The sequence below is a fragment of the Macaca nemestrina genome, chromosome 10, assembly GCF_043159975.1.
Source record: "Macaca nemestrina isolate mMacNem1 chromosome 10, mMacNem.hap1, whole genome shotgun sequence".
Lineage (NCBI taxonomy): Eukaryota > Metazoa > Chordata > Mammalia > Primates > Cercopithecidae > Macaca > Macaca nemestrina.
In genome coordinates this window covers 113,465,264-113,491,988 of record NC_092134.1, presented here as the reverse complement: position 1 = coordinate 113,491,988, position 26,725 = coordinate 113,465,264, and the positions used below count along the sequence as shown (strand labels likewise).

At 36.3% G+C, this 26,725-nt stretch overlaps 1 protein-coding gene across 22 annotated transcripts in view; it reads left to right on the top strand.

Moving 5' to 3' along the window:
- The window catches only part of LOC105492180 (coiled-coil domain containing 91), a 372,391-nt gene that overhangs the window by 292,597 nt on the left and 53,069 nt on the right, over nucleotides 1-26,725 (top strand). For 21 of the 22 annotated variants that reach the window (XM_024796159.2, XM_011759196.3, XM_024796158.2 and 18 more), the window contains one exon: nucleotides 20,174-20,287. In XM_024796159.2, the coding sequence (XP_024651927.2) occupies nucleotides 20,174-20,287 (114 nt within the window). Of the gene's footprint in view, nucleotides 1-20,173; nucleotides 20,292-26,725 lie in introns of those variants that run through there. The other variant, XR_011609272.1, reaches the window with a different exon arrangement.

Here is a 26,725-nt window from a genome sequence, read left to right as displayed (position 1 = left end):
CTGAAAGCCTATATTCTTACATCTGGAATACAACAGGGATGCCACTGTCATTACTGTTATTCATCATAGTACTGGGAACCCTGGCTAGAGTAGTCAAACAAGAAAAAGAGTAAAAGGCATCCCAACTGGAAAGGGAGAAGTCAATTTTTTTTTTTCCAGATGATTTTATCTTATATTTGGAAAAATCCTAAAGATTCTACTGAAAAAACTTAGAACTGATTTCAAAATTCAGTAAAGTTTCAGGATACAAAATCAACATACAAAAGTCAGTAGCATTTCTATATGCTAAATGAACAATTTGAAAAAGAAAACAAGAAAGTAATACCATTTACAATAGGTACCAATAAAACTAAATATTTAGGAATTAACCTAACCAAACAAGTGAAAGAGCTGTACAATAAAAACTATAAAACACTAATGAAATAAATTGAAGTGGACACCAAAAAACGGAAAGATATTCTGTGTCCATGGATTGCAAGAATAAATTAAAATGTCCATATTTCCCAAAGCAATCTGTGAATTTAATGTAATCTCTATCAAATTACAAATGACATTCTTCACAGAAATAGAAAAAAAAAAATCCTGTAATTTATATGGAGCCACAAAAGTCTCAGAATAGCCAAAGCTATCCAAAGCAAAAAGAACAAAACTGGAGAACTCACATTACCTGATTTCAAATTATATTGCGTAGCTGTAGTAACCAAAGCAGCATGGTACTGGCACAAAATGAGACACACAGACCAATGGAACAGAATAGAGAACCCAGAAACAAATCCACACACCCACAGTGAACTCATTTTTGACAAAGGTGCCAGGAACATATACTGAGGAAAAGACAGTCTTTTCAGTAAATTGTACAGGGAAAACTGGATAGCCGTACGCAAAAGAAGGAAACTAGACCCCCATCTCTTGCCACATGTGAAGTCAAAATGGATTAAAGACTTAAATCTAAGACCTCAAACTATGAAACCACTACAAGAAAACATTAAGAAAACTCTCCAAAACATTGAACTGGGCAAAGATTTCTTGAGTATTACCCTACAAGCACAAGCAACCAAAACAAAAATGGACAAATGGGGTCACATCAAGTTAAAAAGCTCCTGTATGGCAAAGGAAACAGTCAACAAAATGAAAAGACAACGCACAGAATGAGAATAAATATTTGCAAACTACCCATCTGACAAGACATTAATAACCGAAATATATAAGGATTTCAAACAACTCTATAGGAAACAATCTAATAATCCAGTTAAAAAATAGAGAAAATATTTGAATAGACATTTCTCAAAAGAAGACATACAAATGGCAAAAAAAAAATATGAAAAGATGTTCAGCATCATTGATAATCAGAAAAATGCAGATCAAAACTGCAATGAGATATAATCTCACCCCAGTTAAAATGGCTTATATCCAGAAGACATGCAATAACAAATGCCTGGCAAGGATGTGGAGAAAGGGGAACCCTCGTACACTGTTGATGGGAACGTAAATTAGTACAACCACTATCGAGAAGGGTTTGGAGCTTCCTCAAAAAACAAAAATAGAGCTACCATACAATCTAGCCATCCCACTGCTAGATATATACCTGAAAGAAAGAAAATTAGTGTTATCAATGAAATATTTGCAGTCCTCTGTTTGTTGCAGCACTGTTTACAATAGCCAAGATTTGGAAGCAGCTTAAGTATTCAACAACAGATGAATAGATTTTAAAAAATGTGGTACTTACATACAACGAGTACTATTCAGCCATAGAAATGAATTACATCATTGTTAATGAGATTAAGTCATTTGCAACAACATGAGTGGAACTGAAGTTCCTAATGTGAAGTGAAACAAACCAGGCACAGAAAGACATACATTATATATTCTCACTCATTTGTGAGATCTAAAAATCAAAACAATTGAACCCATGGAAATAGATAGTAGAAGGATGGTTACTAGAGGATGGGAAAAGAGTGTAAAAACCCAAAGAAATGAAAAATAGAAACGAAAAGATCAGAAAATTAGACAATCAGTTCAAGAAGTTCTTCACATAATTTTGAAGAAACAAAAAGCAACACAATGCAGGAAGTCATAATACTATGTTGTTATCTCATGAAAGTAAATCTGAAATTAAAGAATATGAATTTCTAGATTGTAAGACATGAATTTCTAGATAGGCCTGTAACTAGGTTCATCATGAAATTTTTGAGGAACGGAACAGAGCCTAGATACATAAAAGTTCTCTCAGAGGGAAAAAACAATTTGCAAATTATGAAGATTCAGAATAGGCTTCTCAATAACCTATGAAATTCTGCAAAAAATTTCAGCCTAAATATCTACACTTGACCAAACTATCAATTATGTGTGAAGGTACAATAAAGGCATTTTACAGATAAACTAGATATCGAAACATTTACATCTCATATATTTTTGTCAGGAATTTCCTGGAGGACGTACTCTACCACAGCAAAGGGTAAACCAAGAAGAAGTAATCCATTGGGATCTAGAAAGCTGGGAGATTCAATTCAAGGAATATATAGGGAACCCACAAGAATAGGACTGAGGGAGATCCCAGAATGGACATTTATTTAACAGACCTAGAGAACAACCAATCCAGTTTGGAGATAGGTCAAGGAGTTGTATCTCCAAGAAGACAAACAAATGTTTCATATCTTTAAGCATATTGAGAGGATATATACAACTAGGAGATAATTTGGGCATTAACTCATAATAATTATTTACTCAGGCCAATACAGTATAGCTAAAGTGACATTGGTTTCTTTCTTTTTTCTTTTCTTTTTTTTTTTTTTTTGTGAGGTGGTCTTGATCTGTCACCCAGACTGGAGTGCAGTGGCGCAATCTCAGCTCACTGCAACCTCCACCCCCTGGGTTCAAGCAATTCTCGTACCTCAGCATCCCTGAGGAGCTGGGACTACAGGCATCTACCATCATGCCCGGCTAATTTTTGAATTTTTAGTAAAGACGGGGTTTTGCCATGTTGACCAGGCTGGTCTCGAATTCCTGCCTTCAAGTAATCAGCCCGCCTCATCCTCCCAAAGTACTAGGATTACAGGCATGAGCCACCATGCCCAGCCCATTGTTTCATTTCTGAGATCATATCTTAAGTGGCCTCACACGCTTTCACACTGTTTTGAAACCCTGTTCAGCTTCCATGTGAAAAATCTTGAACTAGTCTACTGGAGAATGGGAGACGACAGAAGGAATAGACAAGTACTCTTATCTGAAGCCATGCTAATAGTAGCCAGCTACATTAGATTGAGCGGCTGATTGCAGATAGATGAAAGAGCCCAGCCAAGAGAAAAAAGAACCACACAGCTGAACCCATCCCAGATTGCCACCTTGCAGAATCTTGACCTAAATCAGAGATTGGCAGACTTGTTCTGCAGAGGTCAAGATAGAAGGCTTCATGGGCTAAGAGGCTTAATTGAGAATATTATATAGGTGCTTATATAATGAGAAAAAAAAATTGTATTGAAATTAAAAATATATTAATAATGGATTACAATTTTTAATATAGATCTAATGAAAAGAGTAGAATTCTCTTTGGGTTAATAACATTTGCTTATTTAAAGCTAGTTATACCTATCATGAAAATTGGTCACAAATGTTCATTAGTTGGTTGTTAATGCTGATCTGTAATGAGATTCTACATATTTAATCTTTAAAATGTCTTTTCACACAGACAAGTATGCTAAATATTTATAGTAATAAATGGATATATAATTTTGATTGAGTATAGTCATTACTTGGGAGGCATTTATAGAATTCTAGGTTCTGTTAATATTTTCCTTTTAGCATGTCATTGCAGTGCAGATCAATTACTTCCAGTTGAAAGTTAGATGAAAGTTTCTCAAATGCATAAATGGATTTGGAAATATAGAAGCTTCCTTTGCACTTGCATCTATGTCTGGAACTTCTGGAACTGTAGTTTGAGTTCATAAATGTGTGGAAATAGAAGCCTTACTTTTTTTTTTTTTTTAAGCTGTTAATGCATAGGAAGTGTATAAAGGAGCTTGACTTTACTTGTGATTCAAACAGTGTTGAGTATAGTTCAAATGACTACTCCATAGTATAAGTCTTGCTGCAGATAAGAGCTATTGTGCATTGTAATTTTTTATTTAATTCATTAAGAAACATTAGCTTGAAATAAAAGCTAATGTCTTAAGCTATTCATTATTTGGTAATTGTGATTGAGTGGTTCTTCTTATTCAGAAAAACTTTCAGTCAAAGCCCTGAGCTCAGAAACAATCACAGCAAATCTTTACTACTGCTAAGCCATTGGGCTGCTGCATAGGATGGCAAGTCAGGATATTGAGCTTCAGTTTCAGACAGAAATTAATAGAACTGACAATGGCCTAGTCCACACAAGCAAAAGAAGTTCACTGTTAGTAGTACTCGTTCAGTAATACATGGTAAATTCAGATATTTTCTTCAAAACACTTCCTGATGAGTAACTATGAGTTTTAAATAATTTACTTTTTCACAAGTTTTAGACATTTGTTCAACTAAGCCTTCTTTCATTCCACACATATTTTTACTGTCATCAGTTGTTAACACATCTTAGCAGATTCTAAGCCAGGTTGTACTAAATTAGTGTTTCTCACCTTTTTTGAAAAGTTTCCTACCTATAGTTGTTCCATGTAGACTATTCATAAAGCTTAAGTTTGAATAACTTCAAACTTGGCATTGATTCCTGAAACAAATAATTCAGTGAATCATCTGACTCATGAAGAGCCAAGCAAACTACTCAAAAATCATTTACTTTGTTTTTTAATTGACTATTGATTTTGCTACCGATGACCTCAATCTCATCAAGCACCTGTTCTCACAAAAAGCTGTTCACTCCAAACAAGTTCCTTTCTTCCCCCTCAGGAGAGCATTTATCTGGCTGCTTTAATTAAGCACAATTTTTAAAACTTATCATTGGTAAATGGCTTTTCTGACTTGACTAACAAATGATCCACTCGGAAATTTAATTTTAGTTGAAGCATGTGTGTGTGTTTATGTATGTGTGTGTGTACGTGTGTAAGAAATCTGTTATCTTGAGGGATTTTAAATTTTGTAATTTTTCGATGATTGCTTTCCTGTTGAGAATATTGTGATGAGTGTTTACTCTGGTAATATAGACATTTATTATTTCTTTTAGCACAGTTATGGTCTAATTGCATAATAAACATTTTTTTGACATCTAATCCATTATCAAAATAATCTCACTCTACTCTGCCTTAAAAGTGCAACGAAGTCGTTTTTTTCTTGTTTTGGGATGATAGACATGCAGTGAAGTTAAAAATGATAATTCTGTTACATTAGGACAACATTCGTGGCACTGAAATGCAGCCAAATTATTACTACATCACTATAGTTTGTAATACACCAAACAGCAGTATAATTGGATAAGAATCATGTCATGAAATATTCTCTTTTTTTCAACATTAAAAAGTGTAAAAAGTATTCTAATCTAGTGGATTGTACCAAAACAGGCAACGGACCGGATTTGGCTCATTGTTAGTAGATTGCTGATCCCAGGTCTACATAAATGGTTGTTATTTTAAGCCACTAAAGATTAATGTTGTTGTTACATGGCAAAAAGTAATATATTTGCTATAGTTTTACCCAAATCCATAATCTATCTGAAGTGGGAAGATAGGGGGACTAAAATATCTATGTGTTAGATTTTGGAGTGGTTCTAAGAAATAGGGCAAATTCCTCATCCTCCACACTGAAAACTCAAAGGTAATGCCTGAAACTGTAAAATTGCAATAAGAATGTTAGAGATATTGAGAGAACATGAAACAGGGGAAAAAAAGAGGTTAAGTGGCTTCTTTTGGGAAATGGGAAACTGGTAAGGATGAAATTCATAGGGGTGGTTACACAGGGACTTCACCATTGTCGAAAATATTCTACTCTTAACTGAGGGGCACATGGTGTGCTGTGCATGGTATTTTATTTATCTTATTTTGTATGTTAAAATTTTTCTTTACATATATTAACATAAACAAATTTTAAGGAATTAGAGAGTTAAAATTTTATTCAAGAGAATACAAGTATTGCCGGGCGTGGTGGCTCACGCTTGTAATCCCAGCACTTTGGGAGGCCGAGGCATGTGGATCACCTGAGGTCGGGAGTTCAAGACCAGCCTGACCAACATGGAGAAACCCCATCTCTACTAAAAATACAAAATTAGCTGGGGTGGTGGCACATGCCTGTAATCCCAGCTACTCGGGAGGCTGAGGCAGGAGAATCGCTTGAACCCGGGAGGCGGAGGTTGCGGTGAGCCGAGATCGCGCCATTGCACTCCAGCCTGGGCAAAAAGAGCGAAACTCTGTCTCAAAAAAAAAAAGAGAGAGAGAGAGAATACAAGTATTGACTCATGTTTATCTGACTTGGAAGTCAACTCTAACTCACTGCCTGCCTTCATTTTTTTAAGGCTTATTATCACTTTGAGAAAATCATGCTGCTGATCATGTGAAAACATTTGCAGGGATAGAATGTAGGATACATGAACTCACACTGAGGGAGAAGGAAGTATTTTAATCCCTTCATAAGTAGCTGTTATAGTATTCATGAAAATATTTTGGTAGCCTTTCTTACTGTGATTTATATTATACTTTTAAGCTACATGGTACTGTATATCTATTAAATTTTTAGAGGATTAAGATTGTGAGATTTATTGATACAGTTTACAGATGGGCTTGCAGCTCCTTCCTAGTAAATTAACTTTGGCCTTGGTTGAGAACAATAGAGAACAACTTTAAAACTATGTGTGTTGCAGGAAAAAAGTTCATTGTATAATATCATGTAATACCACATTTTGGCCCCCATTTTCCCTCTGTCTTGAGTGCTCTTGCCCTCTTTTACCCTGTTTTATCATGTACTGTATTCTGCCATGTTATGATGCAGTAAGAAAGCTCTTACCAGACGTGGCCCTTGGTCTTGGACTTCTCAGGCTCCATAACCATGAGGCAAACCATGGATCAATTTTCTGTATAAATTACCCAGTTTGTGATATGTTACAGCAGCAGAAAATGGACTAAGATATCTATTTAGTAATACCTATGAATGGAGACATTATGGTTACTAGAAAATTACATTTCTGATTATACACGCTTGTTTCATTTTGGGGGTTGCTTGTTACAGACACTAAAATGTCACTTATTTTCCTAGTATTTGGTTAAAAAAACTGCATCCTATACAAGGATTATAGTTTATTACCCCCAAATCACTCTACCCATACTACCAAATATTAGTTTTTCTTAGTAAGAATGGAATTTTGGACAATCTAGAAGACTTTCTCCTAATTTTAAATGAAACTATTCTATTTGTACATTGGGCTTACAAACACAGATACAAATTTCTGACATATATACCCTAGATCAGAGTTGTTGGCTGTGGACATAGGATGATACTGTATGAGTAATACTTTGCCCATATAGGAAGGAAATGAAAATGTGTCCATTCTTTTCTTTGTTTAGACCAATGTTTAAGAGTTAGCAACTTTTGAAGATGTTGTGCTAATGAGCTCGCCTGTTTCCTTTTGGTATGTCATTGGGGGTGAGGCAAGGATGACTATGTATGAGGTTAATAAAGACTATGTTTGTTTGCTGACTTATGTAAAGACTATACAGGTGGCAAGAAGAGCAACCAATCTATATGCTGTTATTGGTAGCTCTTTACATCTTGGGTTGCTGACATCAGCTGTAAGCCTTCAGGGTCCCCATACTTGGTCCCAGCCTTCCTTTCTTTCCACTTTTCCCAAGAGAGCCTTCATTTGTAGCCAGAAGCCTCAAACATACACTCAGGTTCTATTTTTGTACTGTTGTACCGAATGTCGTATAAGCTATTATTCCTAAATAACATTCAGTATGAGCTACTTATATGGATCCCTCGGTCTTCATCTTCTTTACACACACGAAACACCTATTAAACCTCAAGTCAGAGCTCACCTATTTTTTTAAGGTTTTCTCTGACCGTTGTAGACATTGTGATATCTCCTTCCTTATAACTCAAACAGTATTACCACCACTCATTAACCACAATGTACTTTAAGATCTCTTTTAGTATACTGTTATTTCAGTTTCTGTGCATTTATATTTTATTTTCACAAGTAAATTAGAAACTTATCAAGAGATAGACAAATGTAGCTTCAGTATTTGGGACTATTTTTTATACAAAATAGGTATTTAGGACATATTTGACAAATGAATGTATGAACAGAGTTTGCTACCAACCACAAACTAGAACCCAGTATAACATGTAGTATCTCATCTTTGCGTCTCTAGTTTATCACTCATTTTCTAAGGTGCGTTTCTACAACCATATGTAACTTTTGAAATAATACATAATTAGATAATATGCATATATTTTGTATAGGAACAAAAAATAAGTAAAACACACAATTTCCCCAGAAAATTACACAACCACATAGTACTATGGTTTACAACCCACAGACCAGAATTCAGTTAGTTGGTGATACTTGTTTTCTGTAATTGAGCTATGTTTACAATCCTTAACAAAATTGCCCTGATAAAGGGCAGACAACCACAGACATTTTACTAGTTCATGATCCTGTGATTTCTGAAATGTATGGTAGATTCAATGGATACTAAAGCATAACTACACTTTTAAGCAGTAAAGATAAATTATAACATCTTGTATAAAGTATCATATAAGCTTTTAGCCCTGAATGACTTTCAACATGACCTACTTAATCATAACAGTATAAAAACTAATTCCAGTCATTTATTTTAAAAAAATAGTATATGGAACTTTCTCCACATTTAAACACTCGTTAGATTATCATTTGGATAGGATGTTTCTGCATATATTTTTAGATAAAAATATTCCAATATGACAAGAAGTATGACTGATATATTTTCACAAATACAGCATGACATATATGCAATTGAGTACCTTTCATTCCAAACTATTCACCTTAGGATAGTGTTTCTCAGCTGGAAGCCATCTAGTGGGTAGATACTAGGTATGCTGCTTACACTCAGGATACTCCCTCACAGCAAAGGATTGTCAGTAGTTCCAAGGTTGAGAAACCCTTCCTTAAAGAATATACCATGTGCAGTGGTGGTGTTATCTGTCCCGTCCCGCGGGATCGTCAATGTAGGCCCTAGAAGAGGGAGTGGGAACTCGGGGGGACAAGAGACACGAGAAATGGAGACAAGACAGTATCCTGATCAAGTCTCGTTTATTGGTGGCAGTGTAATGCCTTATATAGACCGGCAGGGGCGGAGGTTGGGCCAGGGCGATGATGGTGGCCCTGCGGTGGGCGTGGCCAGGTAGGCCTCGGTTTCTTCGGTCGGACGTCATGTTGCGCCTGCGCCGTCGGTTGGTAATTTTCCCGGGCGCGGGATGGCGCCTGCGCTGTAAGTTGATCATTTTCCCGGGTGCGGGAAAATGGGTGATGAAGAACCAGGAAGAGCGCCATTTTGTACTGGCATATGAGACAGCAGAACAGGGAAGAAAGTAAATCTAGGGAGGAGGCATAAAGTGGAAATGTATAGAGCTCAGGCATCAGTCGTCAGTTATAATCGCTATGGCCGGGCCACGCAGCTCCGGACAGGTCCCCCTTTTTTATTATTTCATGATGAGAGATAGCCCCTCGGGAACTGCGCCTGTCTTAGGTTGAGTCAACTCATCCCCACCTTTTAAGCCCATCATGGGATTATGCAGCAGCAAGGGCAGCCCTCCTGTCTTAGGCTCAGTTGGGGGTGGTGTCCTCTTACTCGTCATTGACTGTCCAGTTCAGCTCACAGGGGAGGTGGTCTTATAAGGGCAGATAAGACTCACCATGTTCAGACATCTCAAGGCGATGATAATGGACCTGTATAGGCTTGGCCTGGAAGGCCTCGATTTGTCTTCTGACGAATGCCAACATCTTATTAAGGATTATAGGCCCAAGAGTGAGAAAAAGTAGAAGGGTAAGTAAAGGACCCAAAAATGGTAGGAGATAAGGGAGAAGACCGTGGAGTCCAGTCCAAAGCGGATTGGTGGCCAGGTCTTTTCTGTGTTTTTCTAGCTCTTCTTGTAAGGTCTTTATTTTATCTCTGACGATCCCGGATTTGTTAGCATAAAAACAGCATCTTTCCTGTAAAGCCAAACAGATCCCTCCCTGTTCTGCTGTTAGTAAGTCTAGACCTCTTCTATTTTGGAGAACTACTTCAGCTAATGAGTCTACCTGATCTTGTAGATCTTGTATAGTACTGGATAAGGTTTGTACATCGGAAATTAATTGATTGGATAATTTAGTATATTGGGTTAGTGAGACTCCTAGGCCTGTAGCTCCTGTTGTAAATGCAGTGGTGATTCCCAGTCCGGCCAACAAGGGAATAAATTGTATGGCCCGCTTTGGTCTATATATAAAATGCTCAATAGCAGGGATGGGGATAGGTTCATCTCCAGGGGTGATATCAATGTCGGGGAGAAGAGTGGCTAGAACACAAAGCCCTATCCAATTTGTGGGTAGATAAGTATATGCCATGTTGTTTCCACAGAGGAAAACCGAGCCATTTATAGCACACAAGGGGCTGGTGACATTGATTATGGAGGTACAGTTGTTGAATACAACGTAGCCTAGATCGATTTCTTCAGTGCTATTGTAAGAGGGTGAAAAGAGGCAAGAAGAATTAGAAAACTTCATTGGTTGAACTAAGAGGGGAGAGATAATTGGACAGGAGTTATTGACCAAGGACTCACCCGAGTAATTGACATAGGATAATGAAAAGTTAGGTATAGCTAGAGGAGTAGAGGGACCCATTTTTAAACAAAGCCAACAATCATGGGCAAGGCTTGTATTGGACATTTGGAGTAAGTTGTAAGTGGCATTAAGGATATCAAAAGTTTGAGCATCGATCATAAGGTTATCTCTAACCTTAGGCAGGGCCAAAGGGTGATATTGAATTTCAGGATACAGGGCTTTATGAATTTCTTCTAGTTTTTTCTGAACAGTTTTAATTCTTGTGGTGTCTAATGGACCTCCCCCATCAGAGATGTGGATAGGGGCTGTAGTGCTCCAGCAAACAGGCTGTCCTTTTTGGCCGTTACAAGGAGATTGTACAAGTTTATTGGTGGATCCTAATACTTGTACGTCACTGGTACCTCCAGTTTGTGTTTTTAGTAACGTAGCCGTATAGTATGTTTTATTGCCTGATTTGCATTGTTGATATGAGGTGTAGCAAGAACTATGTACAGAGGACTGGAAAGAACTACAGGGGCACTCTTGGAGCGGCCCGCTAGGGGAGGTGTCTCTTGGGGTTGACTTAATTTCCATAGCTGGTTTGGCATTAAGTAAGCTGTCTTGCCCGAGCAAGTCACTTGGAAGATTCTGTCTGACGGAGGTTCAGATACTTGTCCCCCACTGCAGTCACAAGGCTGGCCGTGTTGCTTTCGTATTAGTTCTATTGCTTTACGAGGGTCATCAAAACCTGCATAGACTGTCACTATGTTATATAAAATGATTATTTTCCAAAAGAATCTCATGTTGGGCTTCATTTTCTGAAAAACAAAAGGGAAGAAACTTCTCAGGGAGGATTGTTTTCCCTGGATTGACAATGGTTATGATTCATTTGTCTTACCAATCTTTCGGGCAGCCATCTGGCTGCATCATTTTTTTGTGAGAAAATACATACTGAGCCTCTTCCCCAAACTAAAACTGGGTCAGGGCCATGCCATGAATTATCAAGTGGATCTTTCCATTTAACCATTGCAAACTGTTTTTGAGATTCAGGATGCCAGAAACGGTCGGCAGCAGATTTTCCGTGACTGTCCAAATTTTAAAAATTAAGGATAAAGAGGGCATGATTAAGTATGTTTCTGGGGGTACCCTTCGTGGGGTACCAGCACCCCCCTTTTATTTTTTCGATAGTAGTTTTTAATGACAGATGGGCCCTTTCTACTATACCTTGTCCTTGGGGATTATAGGGAATGCCTGTGATATGTTTAATTTGTAGGGTGTTGCAGAATTGTAAGAAAGTTTTGGCTATGTAACCAGGACCGTTATCTGTCTTAATTTGTTTGGGTATACCTAAGATGGAAAAGCAATGTAATAAATGAGTTATGACATGTTTGGTGGCCTCTCCTGTCTGGAGAGTTGCAATAATGAACCCACTATAGGTGTCTGTGCATACATGAATATATTTTAGTTGGCCAAATTCTGAGTGATGTGTAACGTCCATTTGCCAAATTTCGTTGGGGATGAGTCCTCGAGGGTTAACTCCTAGATGAGGAACGGGTAAATAAGTTATGCAGTTGGCACATTGTTTAACTATTTGTCGGGCTTGTTCTCTAGTAATTTTAAACATAAGTCTTAAGGTCTGGGCGTTTAAATGATGTAGGGCATGTGCTTTTTGTGCTTGTTGTAAATTGTCTGTAGTGACTGTGGCTATGGTTTTTGTTGCCATGTCAGCTGTTGAATTACCTTGTGCTAAAGGTCCCGGTAATCCTGAATGTGCTCTAATATGTCCAAGGAAAAAGGGAGTAGTCCTTTTTTGAATAAGTTGTTGACATTGTAGAAATAGGTTAGCTGTGTCTGAAATATGTTTAATTTGAGGCACGGTCTCTAAGAGGGGTATTGAATGAGCCAGGTAGGCGCTGTCTGTGTAAATATTAAGTGGCTGACAAGGGAAAGCTGATAATGCTGCAATTATGGCTTGTAATTCGACTAACTGAGCTGATGTATAAGTGGTTTGGAATTTGACAATTGTATTATTGTAGGTGTAAGCAGCGAGTCCTGTGGAAGATCCATCAGTGAAAATTAGTAATGCGTCATTGAGAGGTTCCTTACTGGTAATATGAGGAAATACAAACGCATGAAGTTTGCAAAATTGAATGAGTTTGTTAGGTGGGTAATGGTTGTCAATTGTGCCAGTGTAAGAAGCGCAAGCAATTGGCCAGGCTTCTGTGTTTTGTAACAGCCAATGGATGTGTGATTGAGTGTAGGGCTGTATAATGGCAGAGGGTTCTATTCCAAAGTATTTTCTACTGTTTTCTCTTCCCAAGATAATTAGATCAGCTATGGCATCATAATAAGGCAACAAAACCTTTTTGGGGGAGGAGGGCAGGTATATCCACATAATGGGATTGTTTTGCCAGAATAAACCAGTAGGGGTTATTGCTGTGTTAAAAATAATGAATATTAATGGCTGAGAATAATCAATACTGGTAACAAATTGTGTTGTAATGGCATCTTCTACCCGTTGGAGTGCCGTTAATGCTTCTTTGGAAATGGACCTGGGGGATTTCGGATTAGAGTCTCCTTTTAATATATCGAAAAGAGGTTTTAACTCTCCTGTGGTAAGTTTTAAGTATGGTCGAAGCCAATTTATGTCTCCCAGTAATTTTTGGAAATCATTTAAAGTTTTTAGATGGTCACGACGTATAACGGCCTTTTGATTAATGATTTTGGGTCCATTAATTTGAAAACCAAGATAGGTATATGGATTTTGTAGTTGTATTTTTTCTGGGGCTATTTGCAGTCCGGCTGTTGTCAACTCTTGTTTGAGTTGGGCAAAGCACTGTAAGACTTGTTCACCAATCTCTCCTGCTATTAAAATATCATCCATATAATGTATAATATACATTTGTGTCCATATTTTTCTGACTGGTTCTATAGCAGCGGCTACATATTTTTGACACAAGGTAGGACTATTGGCCATACCCCGAGGTAAGACTTTCCATTGGTAACGTTTCATTGGTTGTTTAAAATTTATAGATGGAAGACTAAAGGCAAACCTTTTCTGATCAGCAGGATGAAGGGGGATTGTAAAGAAGCAATCTTTAAGGTCAATAATGATTTTAAAATATTTTTGAGGAATCGCAACTGGTGAGGGCAGTCCCGGTTGTAAGGCACCCATAAGGACCATAGTGATATTTACTGCTCTTAAATCTTGTAGGAGTCTCCATTTGCCAGACTTTTTCTTAATGACAAAGATAGGTGTATTCCAAGGGGAATTACTTTCTGTAATATGTCCTGCTAGCAGTTGTTCCTGCACTAACTGTTGGGCAGCACTTAGCTTATCATTAAGTAAAGGCCACTGATCAACCCAGACGGGCTCATCTGACTTCCAAGTAATAGGGTCAGCGCACTTTTGGGGTGCAGGTATGTCAGTGTCCTGAGCTAAAAATTTCCAAACCCTTTTTTATCAAGTTGTCCTGAGACTGGTATAGGCTGTGGAATACCGTTTTCCTTTTTTCCAAGACCTTTACCAGGGGTGTATCCCTGAGTTAGCATTTGTGCAGTAACTATATCATTTGGGCTGCACATTATAATTTTCATTTGGGAGAGCAGGTCTCATCCCCAAAGATTAACAGGTAAGTGAGGGATGATAAATGGCTTAATGAGGCCTGAATTGTTTTCTTTATCTGTCCATGTTAGGTATTTAGAACTTTGTTTAGGATTACTACTTTGTCCAATTCCTCTCAGGTGAGTTAAAGTCTCTGTGGTAGGCCAATGAGAGGGCCAATCTTCTTGTTTAATGATGGTTACATTGGCCTCTGTGTCTATTAGCCCAGTAAATGCCTTACCATCTAACCATAAGGTTAGAGAGGGTTTTCGATTTGTAATTGGTTGCACCCAATATATATCTGATGATCCAAAACCTTTTGTATTCCTGTTGGAGTGTTGGATATTATTATCTGTTTTAACTAAGGATAGCAAAACTAACTGTGCTATTCTAACCCCTTGAGGGACAGTAATAATGTTGTTAATAGCTCTGGCCATGATTTTAATTTCTCCTTCATGATCATTATCGATAACTCCATGGAGGACTTGTAAACCTTTCATGGTGACACTACTTCTTCCCAAGAGTAGCCCAAAAGTGTCAGGTGGTAAAGGCCCATATATTCCTGTATTTAAGGTTTGTGGTCCCATCTCAGGTGTTAATACTGTGTGGGAGGTGGAACTGAGGTCCAGTCTTGCACTTCCTGGGGTTGCTCTACTAAGTTTTGAAATGGATTGTTGCTGCTGGCTGGAACAAAGCTGACTGCCCCATATGCTTGTTTTGGGGCCTGGGGCTGGCCCCTCACCCCATTTCCCTGCCAAGACGATAAAGGATTTCCTTGACTATCAGCTTTAGATTTACATTCGTTGGCCCAGTGCCTTCCTCTTTTACACCTTGGGCAAAGGCCTGGAATTTTTGTTTCTGGATTTTTATTTTTATTTTCATAGCAACCTTTTGCAAAGTGTCCTTTTTTACTGCATTTAAACCATCCCCCTTTATCTTTACCTTTGTTATTGAGGAAGTCTCTTACTGTTTGACCGCTAAAGGCGGCGGCCATTGCTAGACCCTGTTGATATGAGGGCCCAATATCTGAACAAAGGCGAATATATCCTGTTAAATCTGTTTTCTTTCGATAAGGTCTGATTGCCGCTTGGCAGGCAGGGTTGGCGTTTTCATATGCCAACTGTTTAACATAATCTACACCCGTTTCTGCATTTCCAAAAATTCTACCTGCCGTGGTCATGAGTCTATGTACAAAATCTGAGAATGGCTCATCTGGTCCTTGTTTGACTGCTGTGAGTGAGGCCCCTGGGTCTCCTTTAACAGGGAGTTTCCTCCAGGCTTTTGTAGCAGCTGCCTGGATTTGTGAAAACAAGCCAGGATCATATTGCATTTGGGCCTGAGTGTCTGCATAGTTACCTGAACCAGTTAACATATCAAAATCCCAGCCGTTTCCTGCCTGTTGGTTTCTTTTAGCTGTGTCCCTACAATTTTCAAAAAACTCTGACTTCCAAATTAAATGATCTACCCCAGAGAGAACTGCCCTAACTAAGGTATTCCAATCTGTAGAGGTGAGCCAGTTATCGGCTACAGATTCCACTATTGCGAGAGTATATGGAGCAGTAGCCCCATATTGAGAAGCAGCAGTTTTTAACTCTTTTATGATAGTGAAATCAAACCCAGTGTGATGTTTCCAAGCTTGTCCTTGCCCATCTGTGGTTTCAGTAACTGGGAAGATGTCTTTGGGGGAGGAGTCTTCTCTATGTCGGCTAGCAACTAACCCCCCTCTTGGAACATGCTGTCCAGGCCGCTGAGGTGGGCGCAGGGAACCCTCCATAACATCTGGGTTAGGTATCTTTTCATTTCCTGTTTTTAATTTTTGGAGCCTAATTATCAATGATTGATGCAACTCCTCAAGTTTAATTTGTTCTTCTAGTTGAGCAATTTTTTGTTTTAATTCTTCTTTGGGATCTACTACTGCCATAACAATGGGCGCAGAAGCCCCATTACGTGTCCCATTATATGGGGGTGGGCGTGGAGTAAAGGGAGGCCAGTCGGGGTTATGATATTTAGCCGCCCCTTCCTCTAAATCATCCCAATTTATGTCTGATTGATCAGGCTTATTAGTTTCTTCCTCTTTTTGAGGCGTTTGTAAAACTGGATATTTTTTCTGTTTGTTTTTGTGTAACATTTCTTTATCTGTTACAGAAGGAGACTTGATTTCCTCATCATCGCTCTCAAGGGAAATGAGATCCTCCTCCGTATCTTGCGGAGGCTTTGTGAGGTTAGAGCGGGAACTAACCTTTAGAATATGTTCTGTTTGAGCGACCGCGGCCATGACTTGTGGATCGACTTCCTTTTTATCTATCAAATCTTTAATGAGATTCCAATAAAAGAAGGCGGTCACAGGAATTTTTTCTGGCCCAAAAGTATTATAATAATCTTGAAAACAATCTCCTACTCTACGCCATCTTTTAATATCAATAGTTCCTTCCTGTGGGAACCAAGGGCAAGTGTCTTTTACAAAATCAAAAAATTTAAACAAATCATTACCTTTAACCTTTACTCCTCGTATCTTTAAAGCCTCTTTTAATTGTCCTACATAGATTTGATGTTGACTTAATTCTTGTCCCATTTCGGACGCGTCACTTACCTTCGATTCTGACGCGGCAGGTTCCCGCGGTGATCGGAGGAGTTTAGTTTCACCTTGAAGGTCGACCGTTCTTTCGCGTCCTCTTCCTCACAGAATCCCTCGTTTCCAGGCTCCACGTTGAGGCGCCACATGTCCCGTCCCGCGGGATCGTCAATGTAGGCCCTAGAAGAGGGAGTGGGAACTCGGGGGGACAAGAGACACGAGAAATGGAGACAAGACAGTATCCTGATCAAGTCTCGTTTATTGGTGACAGTGTAATGCCTTATATAGACCGGCAGGGGCGGAGGTTGGGCCAGGGCGATGATGGTGGCCCTGCGGTGGGCGTGGCCAGGTAGGCCTCGGTTTCTTCGGTCGGACGTCATGTTGCGCCTGCGCCGTCGGTTGGTAATTTTCCCGGGCGCGGGATGGCGCCTGCGCTGTAAGTTGATCATTTTCCCGGGCGCAGGAAAATGGGTGATGAAGAACCAGGAAGAGGGCCATTTTGTACTGGCGTATGAGACAGCAGAACAGGGAAGAAAGTAAATCTAGGGAGGAGGCATAAAGTGGAAATGTATAGAGCTCAGGCATCAGTCGTCAGTTATAATTGCTATGGCCAGGCCACGCAGCTCCGGACAGTTATCACCAAAATATTTTGGAAAATACTTTTCAGAATTTCCTATTTGAATGTACTTATTGGTGGCAACTGTTTATTCCTTGCAAGCTATGTTTTATTTTAGATTACTTCTCATGACTCCCAGGAATGATATATTTAATTTATGGAACAAACAAAACATGCAGGCAGATATTCACATACCACTTGCATACACGCAAACAAAATGTATTAATCAGTTCTAACTAATTCAGAATTGGGCCTGATTAGAAAGTGGAAGGCTTAAACTTTTGTATAACATTCAAAGAAATAATTTATAGATGAGCAGTTTTTCAGGATGAGCTTCACAACCTTGACTGTCACTTAACTCCCAACTGGGGAGGATAGAACCAAGGGAAATTTTGTACTGTAAATTGTCCTTTGCCAGCTCAAAAACAAGGAATTGTAGAGCCTCAAAAATTTCAACTGAGAAGGTATTAATAATATAAACACTCAGCTCCCTCAAAAGTGTTAACTGAATAACTTTCACTAACTCTTCATGTTTTTCTGGTTATAGCCCATTTATTTAAATTGATGCTTTTTGCTTTTGATCATACAGGCCTGGTCAGATTTACTAATATGCTTCTTATGACAGTTTTTTATCTGCAGTTGTAAAATTTCAAAAGCCCTGAAAACTAAAGATTTTTATAACTCACCTGTTAGCAAAACCTGACTTGAACTAATGTGAAGCTATTAATACCTTTAATTTACTCATATAATGTGAATATTCATATTCTTCACTACAGAATTATTAAGGTGTTTTATTTCAGAGAGCTTAGTATGTAATATTTTTATCTTTCTAAATTTGAATAACTTCAAATTCTAAATTTGCAAGTGTGAAGTCAATAAGAATTATAATAGCAGATGCTAAATAGTTTTATTCTCATGTGTTTCTTTTATAAATTGCTATAGTTTTTCAACTTTAATCTTTTGAAATAATTATGGAAACAACTTTGTACTGTATCAATGGAACCAGCATTTAATGTACTCAGTGACTGAAAATAAAATAGTGAAATTTATCAAAGACTTTCAGAATTTTCAGTTAATTTTATAAGGAAGGGAATAAAAAAAATAAGTATACCAACATTAAAGTGGTAGACGATAAGATCAAGCAAATGACAAGAGAAAACGTGTGTATTGCCAATATTTTTATAAATTAAATGCTCAACTCACCTAATCTTTTAAAAGTACGGGATAAAATTCGATATCTTTCTCCCCAAGTAGGCAAAGATTGTAAAAACCTATGAAAATAAATGTTATCAAGGATGCAAGAAAATAGCCATTCTTATGAGCTGCTTATAAGAAGAAATTTGTACAAAATGTCAAAAGATATATTGAGTTTAAATCCTTTGGCCAAAAATGATTCCACTTTTTGAATTGGTTCAAAGTAAGTAACTGCAATGTCACACAAAGATACATATGTGGATGTTTGTCACTGCTGTATTTTATTTAAAATGACCAAAATACCCATGATTAAAAATTGGTAAAATAAATTATTATGTAGCCCTATAATATGATATAAATCATATTCATAGAAGAATATGTAATGTCTTAAGAAAATGTCCAAGATATATTCTAAATAAAAAATGCTAGAGTTTAGAAAATAGTATGTACATTTTATCCCATCTTCTTTATATCCAAGTGTATATATATGTGTGTCTTGCTTTGTGTTTATATATTTCCACATCTCCATTTTTTACAGTAAATAGATTTCAAATACAGAGTCCTTTATATTATTTTATATTTTCTGAGTTACATATAAATATCTAAAATTAATTGGGGAAAACTAAGCTAAGTCATACATACACTCCACAAAGAGCAGAACCTCCAAGAATCAAAACTGAAGCAAATATTCTGAGAAACTCAAGCCATTTTCCAATTGATTGCCTTGATGTCCAGTAAAAAAGGTTGGTACCTATAGATGGGAATGAAAAAATTTTGCTTCGTGGCATTCATTCCATTTCATGATACACTATTATAGCAGAAAATATCATGACTTCCTGAGAAGTGTTGTAGTTTTACGGAATTTTAGCTTTCTTTCTGTATTTGCAATTCTGAAATCTCTTCAGTACCTGATTACTATTTCAATAAACGGAGAGTACCATTTCCCTCCCTGGATCTCTCATTTCAAATATTAGCACACTGGGTGGAATTTTTACCTCTTACTTATGGTGTCCAGCTCACAACATCTTAACCTGGCAAGAGGACCAAACTAGCTGTAAATCTTACCACTCAGACCACACTTGATTATTGTATGATGGCAATATTAAACGTGAATAAAACAGCTAGAGCATTAGAGTGTTCTTGGAAGAATAAACACAAGTTGGAAGTCTTATGTGGATAGTGCAAAATACAGGAAGGCAATGAATCATGTAAACATCAAATGAAAGGTTGGTAAGGAAGCCATTGGAGTCTGTCAGGCACTCCCTGCAATAAATGGCATATTCCATTCCTTTCCCTTTCACTCAGTTTGGGAAAGGGAGTTCTGTGAAATCTCTAAAAGATCCCAAAAGATTTTGTAAGTTCTTATTCCTGTGTAAAGGTACACTTTGAATAGAATGAGCTGAAACCCGCTGAAGAGGATTTTTAGTTTATACAAAATGGACACAAATATGTCATAGTGCTTACCTCCCTGACTGTTTTGCCTTCTCCCACAAACAGGAAACTGTTAAGGCAGCAATAATAGAAGAGCAGAAACGAAGTGAAAAGACTGTGGAAGAGGCAGTGAAAAGAACAAGAGATGAATTGATAGAGTATATAAAAGAACAGAAAAGGGTAAGTATCTCCTGAAGAGTTTTAATTTGTACTTCAGTAAACTCAGTCAGTGACTTCCATACAATACCATGAAATTGTAAAATATTTAAAATGTCCTCTGTCATCTAACTTACGAATCTTCATCTGAGGATATTTTCTGATATAATTATATATTCTGATAGTCATGTCTATAAACATAAATCCCATCTGTCAGCAAAAAGCAACAGTGAATAATTTCTTGGTAGACTCCTAGAAATAACCTATAGCATTTCCAGTTTAGCTTTACTCACAAAGATAATAGACAGTTCTACATTTTTAGAATCTTTTGCCATACATTTGTTAATTTCTTATATTATTTATAGACATGTATATGCATCCTTTAAGCTTTCTGACTGTATTAACACCACTGTAGTTCTAATGGACATAATTACAGTTAGCAAATTCAGGCTCTTCTGCCATAGTGCCACTTCAAAACCAAAACTCAGAATATGCTTGTAAGAGTTTAGAATGCATATTTAAGCTTTGAAACAAATAACATTTTCATACAATGTGGTTTTATTAATGTTATTCTGAGCAGTAGCTGAAGATAATGGATCTAACTTGATTTGTTGTCTTTTCAACAAATCTTCAGTCCTCTCAGCAATACACAAAATAAGAAACTCTTTAAAATTAGATGTTTATTGTAATATTCTCTGTAATAAATATATATATAAAATAAAATATATAATAAAATTTTTCACATGCAGTGTTTTAGGATGTTTTCTTTATATGCTTAGTGTATGTTATATATTATATAAATATATTTAAGTATTTGTGTGTAAATATATAATATATTGCAAACATATATTGCATTACATAATGTAACGAAACAAACATAAACTGTGTGTATGAGGTAATTTGACACATAGCTAAACTTAATTGGTGGTCAAAATGGCAAAATAAATAGAAAACGTACGATAAGATATTATCCTGCATTTGGCAGTTCAAGAAGTGAACTAAAAGCTCATGACACTACTTTAGTCCTATACTTTTTTTTTTTTTTTTTGAGACAGAGCCTTGCTCTGTCACCCAGGCTGGAGTGTAGTGGCGCAGTCTCCGCTCACTGCAACCTCTGCCTCCCAGATTCAAGCAATTCTTCTGCCCCAGCCTCCTGAGTAGCTGAAATCACAGGCAGCTGCCACCATGCCCAGCTAATTTTTTTTATTTTTTAATTTTAGTAGAGATGGGGTTTCACCATGTTGTCCAGGCTGGTCTTGAACTCCTGACCTCAAGTGATCTACCCACCTCAGCCTCCCAAACTGCAGGGAATACAGGCATGAGCCACCATGCCCAGCCATCCAATGCTCTTAACTTGAAGTCAAATTTGGTATGATACAAAGAAAATCCCTACCTCCTGATGGCTACAATTAGGTTTCAACAAAGGAGAATTTGTCACCAGAGTAAAAACTTGCTGTCTTTCCAGATAAATTAACCATTCACAGAAGCATTTTATGTGGGATTAAATCTTTGTACAGTTTACCTCAGAGTGTTTTTAAAAGCATTTTCACTCAAATTCCTGATAGATGTCTAACCTTCTAAAGAGTAAATTCTGAGCCAAAGAGTCAGTTGACTTTTCAAGGAGTATTATGTGCTCAGAAAACTCCTATTTCCATATGTACCCACAAAGAGTTTATTTTAAATAATATTATTCAAAAGTAATCGTTCAGCAAAGGAATTACAGGTACATTTATATGCATACAGGGATTGCAATTGTGAAAGAACTTAAGTATCAAATAAATTCAAGACTTCTTGTGGGTATATCCTTTTTTATCATCTCTTTTTTAAATTATTTATTTTATCTTAGTAGGAACACTTAACATGAGATCTTCCTTTTCAAATTTTAAGTCTATAATTTTATCATTGACTATTGATGTACAGTGTCGTACAGCAGAGCTTTAGAACTTATTCATCTTGCTTGACCGAAACTTTATGCTGTTGTTTGGGTATTTCCTGTTTCTCTCTAACCCAATCCCCTGGTATCCACCGCTCCACTCTGATTCTATGAATATGACTAGTTTAGATACTGTATATAAGTGGAACCATGCGGTATGTGTCTTTCTGTGACTGGCTTATTTCACTTAGCATAATGCCCTCAAGGATCATCCATACTGTTCCATATTGAATCAAAGGGTTGCAGAATTTTTTTCATTTTTAAAGCTGTATGGTATTTTGTTGTACATATATGCCACATTTTTTATCCATTCATCTGTCAATGGATATTTAGTTGTTTCCACATTTTTAGTGTCTTGTCTTAATAGTATATCAATCCTTATTAGTACCAATCCTTATTTGAGTTCTAAATCTGAATGAGAAATTATATAACAAAGCAAACTCATTCATAAGATTATTTTAGACTAACATTTCTTCGGTTGAGATGGAAGATTTTTCTTGAAAGAAAAGAATTTTAAAGATAATGTTACTTTTTTGTCAAAGGGAGTTACGTGGTTACCATAAGAAGTGCCTATAATAAGAATAAGAAATGCCTTTTTAAGAGATATCTGGTCCCCCCATGAAGCAAATTAACTTTGAAAAGAGCTGACAATGAATTCAGGCATTTAGTCTGTGTGGTCTTGCAAATCATACTAAAGGCCTAATATTCACTTGTATTAGTCAGTAAATCAGTTACCACATGCAGAGACATTATTAAAATAACAGCAAAGAAACCATGACATTAGGTTTCATTTGCACTGAAGTTCTACTTCTCTTTGCTTGTTTCCTTATATATTAAGGAGAATAAATTTAAGACTTACCTTACAGAGTTGTTGTGAGTTAATACATATAATAAAATAGCAGCTATAGTAAGGACTCAATAATATATGTGTTATGCTAATTATCATCTTTACCATGTTATTTACAGAAAATTGAAACAACTAGCAGCATTATTGTTGCTAATTTAAAAATGTGCTCTTTAGAATAGTGTTTGGTGTTCTACTTCCTCTGAAGTTTACAGTATGAATTCTAAAATTTTATTTCACTTCTGTTACAGAATATTAAAACTGATTTAATCGGTATACTTGTAGGAAATTTATTACTTACACTTTGGGATTTTAAAGTTTCATTAATAACACATACTGTGGCATATTTTTAATATTTGAATGTTTGTATCTTTCCAAACAGAAAAGCTATAAAAAAAAAAGAAAGTCAATAAATGATCTGAAATGAAAGCACCAACTAATTACTAGACCTCTTACGTAAATTTTTAAAAATTGAGATTCTCTGTATTCTTCTTTTCCAAAAATGTATTTCAGTGTTTTGAGTGAAGTTTTGTGAATATCTTGGGGTTTGGAATATTTTCATAGACAAAAAAGGTATCTCAGAGTTTATAAACTAATACTTAGGAAAAACAAAAGTATTTTAGTAAATTCATAATCTTCTTGTCTGTTTTCCAAAAGACTAAGTTAGGGCAACTCACATCTACTTCTTCCTTTGGAAGATGGATTTCTATTTACATCAGAGAAGAACACATTTCCAGAACAAAAATTTTCCTTTCCCTTCTCCAGGACTTTTTTTTTTTTTTTTTTTTTAACTAGAGAGTCAACTTGAGATTTTCAACATTAGACAACTTAAAAGCCCGATAGACCTTGTTTCCAACTGAGCTTGAATTTCAGTCTGTGAAATTCTGTTCTTGAAGTTTTTGAAAATCTTTGAAGGAAGAAGTCTACTGTTGTATTAGGTCCTACCTTTTATGTCTTTTGTCCTAATAGTCTTTCATTAGGCATCATCGTACTTTTACAAAATTCACTAAAGTTTGAAATGAAGACTTTTCCAGTACGTCTTTTTTTTAGTCTTGTACTTTTAAAAGACAGAAAAACACAGAATGAAAACTTCAAAATGCTTAATTTTTCAAATAACATGGATTATCTAACAATATAAACACAGTGGATTTATAAATTGCTATATAAGGTTACATAGCTCTTTCTGTGTCTCTGAAATTAATAAGTATTTAATAAGTTATTCATTCCTGTTTAGTAAAATTATACTCAGAATTATACTAGAATTAAAGTTAGAATTCTACTGAGAAAATTTTAATTTTAAATGCTATTTGCCAATTTTTGTGTGTCAAATCAATAGAGATTTCACTAAACTTTATAAATAACCTAGTATTTGTCTGGTCTAAACATCTTAGGACAAAGGGGATACCTGTACATGTACTAATTAAGTAAAGTATAATTTACATTCAAATTACATCCTAAATTATTTACTAAGTCAGATACATAGTACTTGTAATATTAGTCCGAGTCATAATCATAACCAAAAATTACTATGGAATGAAAATATCCAAATAAGGAGAGCTTTTAAAATGATCAACCAGAAAAATAATTTAAATCAATGATGAATTAGTTTTAGTGATAAAAATGCCTTTCTTATAAGAATTCTACCTCATAATCTTTTTAGAAATTTCTCTGAAAAATCTCTCATGCTAATCCCGAGGAAAAAAAAAAGATCATTACATTGAATTTTTGACTTTACTGTGGAATCAAAAAGATAATCTGTGGCCTCAACACTCATAAATTTTCCATCAAACTTGGCAGAAATTATCTAATTTTTAATGGATTTAGACATTTCCAATATAACTTATATAATAGAGAAGAAAAGGCAAACAGGAAAACCTAAAAAGGTTTAAAAATATATTTAATCTTTCTGTGGATCAGCAAGGTACCTGCTAGTACAGTGATTTGCATTGAAGGACCATATCATATTTTATTAAAATTAAAATTTTGGTTTCAGACTCTCTTCAATCACTATAAATTCTGTAATAGAAGTTGCAAACTACAACTCATGGGTCAAATCCAGCCTGCTGCCTGCTTTTGTAAATAAAGTTTAATTGAAACACACATTCATATCCATTCATTTTTGTATTGTCCACTAACTGATGTCATGCTTCAATAGCAGAGTTGAGTAGTTAAGAGAGACCATCAGGACATATAACCCCAAATATTTACTATCTGGTTCTTTAAAGAAGAATCTTTATCAACTCCCATCCTAAATCATCAAAATTATCTTGCAAGGAAAGTTTCTTCCTTTCAGCCCTTTAAAATTTTTATTCGCTTATTATGCCTCAGGGTAACTAGACAATTGAAGTCTCTTAGGTGCTATTCTGGAGAAGATTTCTCTCTATGTATTAATTGCCAGGTAAGGTATTATAATACATCGTATCTGATCATTAGTGCCATAAACTTTATTTTATAAATGGAGATGGCAGAAAAATGAGATGGTAAAGAATACATCCCTGACACTTCCCTAGGGAGGAACAATTTGTGGTTTGTAACGACTGACAGCCCTTGCATTAGAACGAAGAGTTCCAACCCATCCCACAAGTTAAGACTGTTACACATGAGTTTGCTATGAGGAAGGAAGTGTGAATAACATTCAGCAAGCAACAACTACTCACAGCCAAGCAGTGATTCCTAAAAAATAAAATCTCATCCAAATGTAATAAAATATTATTTTTCCTCTTAAGAAACAAAATTATTGCCTGTGTTTTCTAAATCACCTCCAGGAAAATAACCTTCACTTTAGAATATCCTTTTAATTTAGGTTTTTAGAGAAGAGTAAGAAGCAATTTTCTTTACTTCAAAGGTTTTGTGGTCAAGGCATTGTCAGAATTTTTTAAATATAAAAGGGCTCTTTTAATCCAGTTTTGCTGCAATATTCTTGGGCGTTTGCATCTCCAACTATTAAAAGATAATATTTAGACAAAATGAACTTCCCTTATTTTCTGACCAGTTACACAGTTAATTGAATAAACCATTATTTCAATATAAGTTATTTAATATCTCATGGTCCCTTACTTTCTCTTCTTAGAAATATGGAAATCTGACTAGCTGACCTCTAATGACTTTTAAAGTCCTAAATTTCTGTTAAGACTATGAGTAACATTTTCCTTGACAGTTGATAAACCTCTTGAGAGGTTTTTAATTCTTGATATAAATCAGTTGCATCATAGTAGTTACATTATGTGGCATTTATACATTAGTGTAGAAAAATGTCACTTTCCTGGCATTCCCTAGCCTCCTGCCCCATTCTCATCCTAATTACTCTTCTATCCAATCTGGAGGAGGCTGTGTAGTTGTATGTGCAAGAAGTAGCTCATTAACAATTCAACATCTGTGGTCTAAAACATCTGCCCTTGTAACTTTTCATTTGGGTCTCATATTTGAAAATGCTTTTATGTAACCAACACATATTAGAAATCATACTATACCCTCACATTCATTGTTGCCTGTTTTCAGGTGTACCTCATTTTTTGATGCCAACGGGAATTTAGCCTTCTCTGCATAAGCTATATTGTAATTTAAATCAGTAGAAGTTTACCTTCCAAAGTTGTATAATTGTATCCATTTCAGGTGGGACAATAAACAAATGGAAAAATATTTGGATTTAGAAAAATAGCCAGTACTAACCATCTTGCCAAATGAT